This window comes from Aquarana catesbeiana, linkage group LG07, assembly GCF_042186555.1.
Source record: "Aquarana catesbeiana isolate 2022-GZ linkage group LG07, ASM4218655v1, whole genome shotgun sequence".
Classification (NCBI taxonomy): Eukaryota; Metazoa; Chordata; class Amphibia; order Anura; family Ranidae; genus Aquarana; species Aquarana catesbeiana.
The window spans coordinates 87237807-87250649 of NC_133330.1; the positions used below are offsets into that span (position 1 = coordinate 87237807).

The following is a 12843-nucleotide window of genomic DNA, read 5'->3' on the forward strand; positions in this document are numbered from 1 at the left end:
GTACATCAGTGGAACACATAAGCAGGGGGTTACAGTGGTGGGGCAGAAGAGCAGGGGGAACAGAGGTGGAACAGATGTGTAGGAGGTACAGTCGTGGGGAAGATGAGAAAGGGGGTTACAGTGGTCGGGGCAGATGAGCAGGTAAGTTCAGTGTCAGGACAGATGAAAAGATGGTTCAGTGGTGGAGCAGACGTGCATGGAGGTACAGTGGTGGGACAGAAGAGCAGGGTGGTACAGTGGTGGGGCAGATGAGAAAGGGGGAACATTGGTGGGGGCAGATGAGCAGGAGGTTACAATGGTGGAACTGAAGAGCAGCGGGGTATAGAGGTGGGGCAAATGTACAGGGGGTTACAGTGGTGGGACAGATGAGCAGGGGGGTATAGAGGTGGGGCAGATGTGCAGGTGGTTACAGTGGTGGTACAGAAGAACAGGGTGTATAGATGTACAGGGGGTTACAGTGGTGGGACAGATGAGCAGGGGGGATACAGAGGTGGGGCAAATGTGCAGGATAGTACAGTGGTGGGGCAGATGTGTAGGGGGTTACAGTGGGGAGGCAGATGAGAAAGGGGGTACGTTGGTGGAGCAGATGAGAAAGGGGGTACATTGGTGGGGCAGATGAGCAGGGTTGTACAGTGGCGGGGCAGATATACAGGGGGTTACAGTGGTGGGGCAGATGAGCAGGGGGGTTACAATGATGGAGCAGATGAGCGGGGGGTACAGTGGTGGGGCAGATGTGCAGGGGGGTACAGTGGTGGGGCAGATGTGCAGGGTGGTACAGTGGTGAGGCAGATGTGCAGGGTAGTACAGTGGTGGGGCAGATGTGTAGGGTAGTACAGTGTTGGGGCAGATGTACAGTGGTGGGGCAGATGTGCAGGGGTTACAGTGGTGGGGCAGATGTGCAGGCGGTTACAGTGGTAGGGCAGATTTGCAGAGGGGACAGTGATCTGAGGTATAAAGGTACAGGAATTGGGGCTGATCTGAGGCAGAGTGCAGGATGTTAATTTATCACTACTAAAGTAGTTTACAGCATTTACTTTATAAAAAATCCTTTTTGTGATTGAGAGTGTGAGGTTGACTTTTTTGTTATAAAATCTTCACGCTCAATTTCTTTGAAAACATTTTTCGGCACACTGTGCTCAAAAGGTTGCCTACCCCTGATCTAATAACACAAAATGGCAAAATATACAATGCTTTATGTTTGCTATTTACAAATAAAAAAATACCCTTTTTCCAGAGAAGGACTTTTTGATGGCCGGCAGCAAGTCATTTGTTATGAAAGATGCTTCAGCATTAAGAAAGCTGATTCCCTGTGGTTCATATATCTCTATGTCAATCTGAAATTAGCAATCAAAAAAAATCATAAAGTTAAAAAAAAATGTTTTTGAAAAAATATATATTTTCTGATATTTAGTCTGTTTCCTCAAGTGTAAATTACAAATAAAACATTTGTTATGATAAGACTTTAAGTAATAATTGCAAAACTTGACAAGTGTGGACATTTGGAAAACTAATTGTGCATAGATGATCCTTTTACTTTGAGGGTTACTTACCTGCCAAATGCGACTTTTAAATTCACATCTTCTGGCAACCATATAATGTGGCCTAATATACTCTATATTTCTTTTTAATTTCTGGTAACCGATTCTCTACTGCTTCCTCCCAGAATATAAACTCGACCTACAATTCATACATCAATTCTGTTTGGTGACCTGTAAGTTGAACCATACTCTGATTTCTTATATGTCTATAGGTCACAGAGAGTTGATCTACTCAGTAGAAATCCAATTTCCATCAAATTGCCATAAAAGTTAATTGTGTCTTTAGGCAAGAGCACCCATAGATCCACCAGAACATAAAATAAAATAGTTACTATTTGAACGCATGTTCGAGGAGGGGACACCCTCATTATTCCCTTATGGGAAATGGCTGAGACCTATTTTGCCACTGGAACCTCTGTGAAGAATAGCAAAAAGAAGCTGCCTCAAGCCCACTTAAAACCTATATCAACTTTGGCTGAGTTGGCTTTAAAAGGGAACCATTCAGGTACACTAGCTGCACCTAAACCTAACTCTCCTGGCAGCAGAAAATTGCTAAAAACACAGCTAAAAAACAGTACTGCATTTTTTTCTTCTGCGATTTTGCTACATTTGTGTTTTAGCCTAAACGTTCCTATTCTGAACAGGATTCCTCTGCCTTCAGGAGAGGGACATTTAATTGCCCCTAAACTCTGCTGCTCCTAAAGTCTTATAAAAGCCTATGTGTACATGGACACATAGGCTTTTATTGAGTTGAGTTCAGGGGCTTTGGCAAAAAATGTCAAAAGCTCGTAAACTCACATGTACATGCGGCCTTAGTAACCAACATCTAGTTTTGAATTGTATCATATTAGTGCCACACAACGATATTTTATTGTTGATTATTAACTTGTATTCTTTTTGTCAAAGCAGAAGTGGTAGGCTGTAAAGTTAACCATATAAGACTCATTTTCTCTCATTCAACCCACTGTCTGAATACAAACGTGCTGCCTCTGAGAGGATGCTGTCATTTTGCAGATGATACATTTTTCACCCAGTTCAGTTGATTATTAAATCAAGTTTTGTCAAGCCAAGTGGTGCTTGCAGGGGCGCCCATGGCTTGAACATTAGCCAATTCGAGACATTTATCAACAATTAAACTGTCTTATAAGATCCAAAAAACGAAATCCTGAAACAAATAGATCTGACGTTGTCCATTGACTTTAGTTTATTAAGGAAAAAAAACTATTTCAGGGCAATTTGTAGGTACTTTGCCAAGGCACCCTGGTGAAAAAGGCTATACTAGAGGGAATCCTGCAGAGGACTGACTTGTCTTCTGTAGTAGGTTCCCCACAGCCATATTGGAGAAGTCTGTGTTTACTAAAGACAGAGGATTCTTGTGAAATTTGGAAGCCATCTTGGTGTGTCACAGGGGGAGTTCTGTATTGAAGTGGACAACAGTGTCAAGTAAAGGTGGGAGTAAAGTAACCCCTTCAAGGGAGCAGTACTGCTCCACAACAGAATAAGGTTCTTCAAGAAGGAGCAGAGTACAGGGCAATTGGAACACCCAGGTGACTATCATGGTGGCTTAGCCTTTGAGGAAGAGGGGAGAACCCCAATGTAAAGCAGGAGAGAGACTTAAAGTGGTTGTAAACCTCATACATGAAATATGAACAAAGCACATAGTGTGTACTTGTCTGAATTAAGAGGAAAAGTGTAATTTATGTCTCATCCTCTGAACAAGGCACGTGACGTAACGATACGTGTTAGGATTGGAGCACGGGACGCTGCCACAGACAGTCAACAGGAGACGAGCTCGGCGCTCGTGGTTACTACATACTGCAGAATGCTTTTAAATATAAGTTGATTGGACTTGTTTTACCTAATAAATATATTTTTATATGGGATCACGCTATGTGCGTCTCTTTCCCCTTACATTGTACATCACTACTCTATCCGACAAACACTGAGGAGAGAGGCACGGGGACATACTGCAGTTTCCAGGCACGGGGACAGATGCCAGATTGATGTTACCCCAGGAGGTATACAAGCTCGGCGCTCGTGGATATATGCCTACGTTCACTTTATGAAAGTGAGTGCAACCTCCCCCTCCCTGTGTGTTTTACATCCTCCCCTCCACTGTGGTCGTCGCAGAGTTATTTTACATGCTGTATATTTTTTCTATTTTATATATTTTGCTTGGCATGTTCAACATTACTACTACCTGTATACACGGAACGTCTACACCTGCGGGTCATTTGCAACACAGGCTGTATACCTTACTGCTGTAAGGTAAGCGGCTTGCAAACACAGAGGTGTCCTCACTGAAGATCCCCCCTCCCCCCACTATTGGAATCGTTTTGTATTTTTTATCACGTGTTTTGTTTTGGACTGGATGATAGAACTGTTTTCCCTGGGGATTTGTCACTTGTAGTCCACCAGGATTTGGCACATTTTTTTCACTGATGGGGCACTAGCCCACATGTATTTGGACTCATCATATACATTTTTGCAGTATATATGTTTGCACTGTGTCACTACTTTATCTTAATTTGTATATGTATTTTTGCTTTGTTTTATTTAAGCAGTCACTGTTTGACATATACCATTCATACATCAGGCTTTGTCCGCTCGTAACTTATCAGTTACGCTGATCAGCTATCTTGCACTGCACTTTATCCTTACCATGTCTTTGTAGCATGTAGGATCCTTCTATATTTTCGTTTTATAGCACACTTCGCCACTTTTAGTCAGCATTGCAGTTCTCCCCCTCCCTCCCCCCTTCATCACAGCGCAACCACCATCCTCCCTTACTTTTGTTTCATTTGTCCTGCTTTGGATCAGTACTTAGGTGTTGCAGCAGTGTCCTTTAACGTAGGCCCCCCCCCGACAGCGCAGGAGTTTTCACTTTTACGTAATTTATGTCTGTTGCTTTGTTCCTCTGCTATCAGTATGAATCCCTTCTGACGGGGGAAGAAGCTCCAGCCGATTAAAACCCTTTCACATGGGTTTTCCGATCAGGTCCGCCTGTCAGTTTTTCAGGCGGACCTGATAAGACGCTCCATGCACCTCTATGGAGCAGCGGATGTTCAGCGGTGACATGTCCCCTGACATCTGCCGGTATCAGATCCTGTCCGTGAAATCCAGACGGACAGAAACCCTATTTTCCATCTGGAGGATCGGAGGAAAACAGACAGGCGGTCCGTTTTTATCCAATCTCCCCATAGAGGACAGCGGAGCTCTGACAGGTCCACCTTTGAGCACTTGCCCTTGCATGTCTAATTTCTAAATGTTATTGTGTATATTTTGTTACCTAGTTTTTATGAATACGTAGATACTTTTTATATGCATTAATTTTTTTTGTATATGAATAAACTGCATAATTTCGATCAAAGCGTCAGATCACGCACCTTCCACCTCTTTCTTTCACCAGGTCCGTCCCTGTACAGTGAGCGGAGATGGACCTGTCATCCACCTGCTCAGCAGGGATCAGAGGATTGATCCCCCGCTGAGCAAAGTAGAGTCCGTTGAGCGGAAAGCCCGTGTGAAAGGACCCTAGCTCTGTTCATGTGTGCTGTGTGAAGGGGGTGTGTCCCTTCCCTCCAATCAGTGATTGTGTGATCAAAAAATCCTGCTGACTTGTTGCCAGTTTGCAGGGCTATGGCAGAATTAGCAGAAGAGGAGGAGAAGAAACAAGATGGTGCATTAGCAGCAGTTAGAGACAACTGGATGTTCTGTGTCCGCGAAGGGGAAGAAGTGCAAGGCTTTGTCATGCATCACCTCCTGCATGTTCTGGGACTGTATAGCACTACTGCTTTGTCAGACAGAATCTGCTTACTTCCTAGTACCTTTGCATGCAGAACCTCTGAATCTAATTTTAGGCCTGCCTGGCATTTTAATAAATGCGATTACCTAGATTTGAAGTCAGCCATGGAATAGGGGAATACATATGTGGTGCCTTGGTGCACACTATTTTACTGTTTACAGTAAAGTAGTGCTGTATACAGTGAAGTGCTGAAAACAAAAGATTGGACCTTAAAAAAGGCCCTAGCAAAAGAAAAGAAATAATGTCTCCACCAACCACCATCCCCCTATACACACACACACACAAGACTCTGAATCACTAAATCCCAACCCTATGTTTTTTTTAACCCAGCAGAAAAAAAACATGGATAAATGTGTAATAAACATTAAAAAAAATAAGAGAGCCCCAGCAGCTAAACAAAATCTACAGTTTTTGATGACACATAGAAAAAGTAGCCTTAAAAAGGACTGTTGAACTCTGAGCACAAGGAGGGTACACAAGTATTTGTAGCCAACCACGCTAAAATGCCTATAATATAGCTCAATATAGCACAGTATAATACCATATACCATATATATTAACTCTCTCTACACAGACTGTCTATGTGGACATCTTCTGGAGATGTCTGAACCACTCTGGGACATTGTTCCACATATTTTGGACTTGCCCAGGATACAGGCTATGACAGACCCAACCAGGACAGGGGATTTTGGAAAGGATTAGGGGCAAGCCTCCTACCCACTGATTATAATGGGTCAACCACTGACTATAATAATGGTCAACTTTTTATTATATGCTAAGACCGTGGTTTGGATTACTTCTCTGAATAAGGACAATAAAGCTTCCCTTCTGGAGTGGATGGAAAGAGGTAATATTAATCTTGTACAGGTTAATGGTCAGAGGAAATATGGTGGCTCTCCTGCTGACTGGGTTGGAGAGGCAGCTTCACTTGGGACAGAAATATTTATCAACCATAATCCTCAAGAGATCTATGAAGATAAATTAATTCCACTGTATCACACAACTGGAATCTTGTTTGCCTTCTGATTACTTTTTATTGCACAGAATATACAAATTTGAGTCTCTCCCATTGTTAATTGGATCCCCTAATGTTTCTGTCTGTCTTCTCATCTATGTGTTTATACTTGTAATAATGTGTATTTTACAGTACTTTGTATTCAGGGTTGTAGGTGCCGAATGGTCCGGTCACCTAGGCTGATTTAAGTGCCTAGTTAATTAGCTCATGTTAATTATATCACTGTCAGCTATTAGTTGCTAGATGTGGATTAGCATATAGTGTATGTTGGTGATTCCTTAGTTATGTTAATTACATTCCTGTATACAGTTTCCTTTGCATACGATAAAGTGATCAAGCTTTTATGTGATTTTGTGTGGTATATATATTGTCTATGAAATTTTCAATAAACGTTTATGTTTTTCACCATCCTACACTCTGTCCCGACTAGTGACGGCGTGGTCTGTGGGGTCTTGTATCATTCGGTTACTGGGAAAGGGATTCTTATATGATGGACATACTCCTCTTGAGTACCGCAGTCCGTCACACATGCATTCTGACAAATTACTCTTATCCATGCTGATTTCCAAATGTACCTCAAAATCCGTTCACCTACCTGTGGGTTCTCCCACCCTCTAATGTGTCTACACTTCTCTTGATTAATTTACATGTTGAATCTGTTTTAAGATTTATACTTGTATAATTTTAAAGCTTCAACATTTTTACTAAAAAAAGCTTACCTGCTAGCATTTCATTTCTATGCTAAAGTTTCACTTTGACATCCATTTAAAATGACATCGCTATAAAAGACTGCTCTGCCCACAGGGTAACCACCATAACATTGCTGCTGTGTGAGTTTATTGCAGAACTAACAGCAATGTCACTCTGATATAGGAAGAGGAAAAATAGATCTGACAGGATCAACAGGCAATAAAACCATGCCCTAGGAAATTACAGGAAAAAAAAAAAAGCGGTCAATGTTAGTGGCAGACTGTATCATCTGTGCCGTGTATACAGAAATTGTAGAGCATACAGTACTCTCCAAAAGTTTTAGGCAAGTGTGAAAAATGCTGTAAAATAAGCATGATTTTAAAAATAGAAGTATTAGTATAGTTTATTTATATCAATTAACAAAATGGAATGTAAATGAACAGAACAAAAATCTAAATTAAATCAATATTTGGTGTGACCACCCTTTGCCTTCAAACAGCATCAATTCTTCTAGGTACATTTGCACACAGTTTTTGAAGGAATTCGGCAGGTAGGTTATTCCAAACATCTTGGAGAACTAACTACAGATCTTCTGTGGATGTAGGCTGCCTCAAATTCTTCCGTCAACTCATGTAATCCCAGACAGACACAATGATGTTGAGATCAGGGCTCTGTGGGGGACAAACCATCACTTCCAGGACTCCTTGTTCTTCTTCACACTGAAGATAGTTCTTAATGACATTGGCTGTATGTTTGGGGTCATTGGCTTGCTGCAGAAAAAATGTGGGGTCAATCACACACCTCCCTGGTGGTATGGCATGATGGAGACATATCTGCCTGTATTTCTCAGCATTGAGAACACCATTGATCCTGACAAAATCTCCAACTCCATTTGCAGAAATGCAGCCCCAAACTTGCAAGGAACCTCCACTATGGTTCACTGTTGCTGCATACACTCATTGTACTGCTCTCCAGCCTTTCGGTAAACAAACTGCCTCCTGGTACAGCCAAATATTCCCAAATTTTAACTCATCAGTCCAGAGCACCTGTTGCCATTTTTCTGCAGCCCTGTTCCTACGTTTTTGTGTAAAGTTGAGTCGCTTATCCTTATTTCCTTGTCGGAGTTATGTTTTTTTGGCCGTAATTCTTCCATGAAGACCACTTCTGGTCAGAGTTCTGTGGGCAATAGATGGGTGTACCTGGGTCCCATTGATTTCTGCCAGATCTGTGCTGATGGCACTGCTGGACCTCTTTCAATGCCAAAGGAAAGTAAGCATGATGTGTCTTTTAACTGCTGCATTAAGTTTCCTTGGACACCACTGTGTCTACAGTCCTCAATGTTTCTTTGTACTTCTTCAAAAGAGCTTGAACAGCGCATCTTGAAAACCCAGTTTGCATTGAAATCTTTACCTGGGAGAGACCTTGCTGAAGCAGCAGTGGCGGTGCGTCTATAAGGCCGCAAGAGAGCCGCCCCATCTCTCCAGCCACCCCCTCTATAACCAATGGATAGATTCATGCATTACTCTCATTATTCTCATTATTCTCATTGTCTGAAATGTAAACATAGTCGCATGATAATCACACTGTAAAGCACGATGTGAACATAGCAAGCAATATAAGAGTATAAATTTGGTATATAATATATGTAACCATTCTAATACTCACATGATGATCCACAGTACAATAAACAAAAAAGGAAACACAAGGAATAAAATCAATGGGTAATCCCAAAGTGACTGAAGCAGTCCGCAGAGCAGCAGATGGGTGGGCGTGCATCCCAGGATGAGCAAGCTGCAAACATCCACAAGAAGGCTACACCAGCCAAAAAGGTATCAATATCTAAGGCAAAAAAAGCAATTGGAAGAGCGTATTAGAACATACTTCCTAAACGTAACCATTTGCCGACTGGCTCAAGCCGATATATGTTGGCAAAGTGGTTCATTTCCACGAATCGCCATACGGTTACATCTGTACCTTTAAGGGCGATAGCAGGCGCGCACCTGCTGCATGGCAGGGGACCCGATTGCCGCCGGCCACATGCAATTGCGTGCACGAGAGAAAGAAATAGGGATTTCTGTGTGTAAACACAAAAATCCCTGTTCTGTCAGGAGAAAAAAAGAGACATATAGTTTGTACCTACTAAGTAGAACAAAAGGTATGTCTCTTCCTCTAGTCACTCCTATCCCCACACAGTTAGAACACACATTTAACCCCTTCCCTGCCGGAGTAAACCGTGCATTTTTATAGCACTGATCGCTGTGTAAATGTCAATGGTCCCAAAAATGTGTCAAAAGTGTCCGATCTATCCGCCGTAATGGCGCAATACCACTAAAAATCGCAAATCACCGCCATTACTAATAAAAAAAAATTTAAAAAGCCATAAAACCGCCATAAATCTTTCCTATAGTTTGTAGACGCTATAACTTTTGCGCAAACCAATCAATATACGATTATTGCAATTTTTTTTTATCAAAAATGTGTAGAAGAATATATATTGGCCTAAACTGAGGAAGAAATTTGTTTTTTAAAAACATTTTTGGGGATATTTATTATAGTAAAAAGTAAAAAATATAGGTTTTTTCAAAATTGACACTTTTTTTTCCTTATAGCGCACAAAATAAAAACCACAGAGGTGATCAAATACCACCAAAAAAAGCTCTATTTGTGGGAAAAAAAGGGCGTCAATTTTGTTTGAGTACAGCGTTGCACGACTGCGCAATTGTCAGTTAAAGCAATGTAGCGCTGTATCGCAAAAAATGGCCTGGTCATTAACCACTTGACCACTGGTCACGTAAATCCCCTTAATAACCAGACCAATTTTCAGCTTTCGGTGCTCTCACACTTTGAATGACAATTACTCAGTCATGCAACACTGTACCCAAATGTCATTTTTGTCCTTTTTTTCACACAAATAGAGATTTCTTTTGGTGTATTTAATCACCGCTGGGTTCTTTATTTTTTGCGCTATAAAAGAAAAAAGACAGAAAATTCTGTAAAAAATGCATTTTTCTTTGTTTCTGTTATAAAATTTTGCAAATTAGTAATTTTTTCTTCATATATTTTGGACAAAATTTATACCGCTACATATCTTTGGTAAAAATAACCCAAATCGATGTATATTATTTGGTCTTTGTGAAAGTTATAGAGTCCACAAGCTATGGTGCCAATCTCTGAAAATTGATCACACCTGAATTACTGACGGCCTATCTCATTTCTTGAGACCCTAACATGCCAAAAAAGTACAAATACCCCGCAAATGACCCCTTTTTGAAATAAAGGCATTCCAAGGTATTTAGAAAGATGCATGGTGAGTTTTTGAAGTTGTCATTTTTTCCCACAATTCTTTGCAAAATCAAGATTTTTTTTTTCTTTTTTTTTTTTCACAAAATTGTCATATTAGCAGGTTATTTCTCACACACAGCATATGCATACCACAAATTACACCCCAAAACACATTCTGCTATTACTCCCGAGTACGGCAATACCACATGTGTGAGATTTTTACACAGCGTGGCCACATACAGAGGACCAACATGCAGGGAGCACCATCAGGCATTCTAGGAGCACCCAGGCCAATTCTGACATTTCTCTCCTACATGTAAAAATCATAATTTATTTGCTAGAAAATTACATAGAACCCCAAAACATTATATATATTTTTTTAGCAAAGACCCTAGAGAATACAATGGCGGTCGTTGCAACTTTTTATCTTGCACGGTATTTGCGCAGCAATTTTTCGAACGCTTTTTTAAAAAAAAAAAAAACAGTTTTGTGCTTTAAAAAAAAACAAAATAGTAAAGTTAGCCCAATATTTTTGCATAATGTGAAAGATGAAGTTATGCCGAGTAAATAGATACCTAACATGTCACCCTTCAATATTGCACACGCTCGTGGAATGGTGCCAAACTTCGCTACTTAAAAATCCCCATAGGAGACGCTTTAAAATGTTTTACTGGTTACATGTTGTGAGTTACAGAGGAGGTCTAGGGCCAAAATTATTGCTCTCGCTCTACCGATCGCAGCGATACCTCACATGTGTAGTTTGAACACTATTTTCATATGTGGGCGCAACTTACGTATGCGTTCGCTTCTGCATGCGAGCACACGGGGAAATTTTTTTTTTTTTTTTATTGTACATTTTACTTTATTTATTTCAGTTTGAGGCTTTTTTCCAAAAAATAAATTTTTTGATCACTTTTATTTCTATTACAAGGAATGTAAACATCCCCTGTAAAAGGAATATGGCATGACAGGTCCTCTTTACAGTGAGATATAGGGTCAATAAGACCCCACATCTCACCTCTAGGCTGGGAAGCCTGAAATAAAATTAAAAAAAAAAAATATCCTGGCTTCGATCTTAGCGGTGAGTCGGTAGAAGCACCTGAGGGCGGCGAGAGTAAGAACGATCAAGCAGTGGAACAGCCGCTATGGTCATTCTTATGGTGTAGGGAATCGCCGGCTGAAAAAGCTGATATCTGAATGATGCCTGTAGCTGCATCCATCATTCAGATATCCCCGCATAAAGTCAAGGACGTCGTATGACGGCCGGCGGGCGGGAAGTGGATAAAACACATTTTTTTAACATTATTTAAAATTGTCCATTTATACAATATTTCTAACACATAGCATGTACATACTAAAAAAGACACCCCAAAATAGATTCTCCTACTCCTCCTGAGTACGGCGATACCACATGTGTGAGACTTCCACAGCCTGGCCACATACAGAGGCCGAGTACAGCCGAGTATGGCTGAGCATGGCTGGGTATGGCTGGGTATGGCAGAGTATGGCTGGGTATGGCTGAGCATGGCAAAGTATGGCTGGGTATCACCGAGTATGGCGGGGTATTGCAGAGTATTGCAGGGTATTTCAGAGTATTGCGGGGTATTGCAGAGTATTGCAGAGTATTGCGGGGCATTGCAGAGTATTGCGGGGCATTGCAGAGTATTGCAAACTATTGCGGAGCATTGCAGAGTATTGCGGGTCATTGTAGAGTATTGCACAGGGTATTGCAGAGTATTGCGGTGCATTGCAGAGTATTGCGGGGCATTACAGAGTATTGCGGGGCATTGCAGAGTATTGCGGGGCATTGCAGAGTATTGCACAGGGTATTGCAGAGTATTGCACAGGGTATTGCAGAGTATTGCGGGGCATTGCAGAGTATTGCACAGGGTATTGCAGAGTATTGTGGGGCATTGCAGAGTATTGCACAAGGTATTGCAGAGTATTGTGGGGTATTGCAGAGTACTGCGGGGCATTGCAGAGTATTGTGGGGCAATGCAGAGTATTGCGGGGCAATGCAGAGTATTGCACAGGGTATTGCAGAGTATTGTGGGGTATTGCAGAGTATTGCGGGGCATTGCAGAGTATTGCGGGCCATTGCAGAGTATTGCAGAGTATTGCGGGGCATTGCAGAGTATTGCACAGGGTATTGCACAGGGTATTGCACAGGGTATTGCAGAGTATTGCACAGGGTATTGCGGGGTATTGCAGAGTATTGCACAGGGAATTGCAGAGTATTGCCCAGGGAATTGCAGAGCATGGGGGGGATGGCTGAGCATGGAGGGATGGATGTGACTGTACATGTCACTGAGCTGCGCTGTGGGCACTACACATCCAGCCCACATCGCGGCTCCCATCCGATCCCTCCCCCTCTGTACTGATCGGTACAGAGAGGGGAGGTAGGAACCAGCGTCATGACATGACGCCGGTTTGTTTACATGTGATCGCTCCGTCATTTGACAGAGCGATCACATGGTAAACGGCCGCGATCATCCGTGGACCGCCAGGTCCAGATG

At 41.9% G+C, this 12843-nt stretch overlaps 1 protein-coding gene across 1 annotated transcript in view; it reads right to left on the minus strand.

Moving 5' to 3' along the window:
- Nucleotides 1–12843, minus strand: part of LOC141103144 (inter-alpha-trypsin inhibitor heavy chain H3-like) — a gene marked incomplete in the record, with an annotated part of 321136 nt that overhangs the window by 251669 nt on the left and 56624 nt on the right. Inside the window, 1 exon segment of the mRNA XM_073592423.1 lies at nt 1224–1334. Within this exon segment, the coding sequence (XP_073448524.1) occupies nt 1224–1334 (111 nt within the window).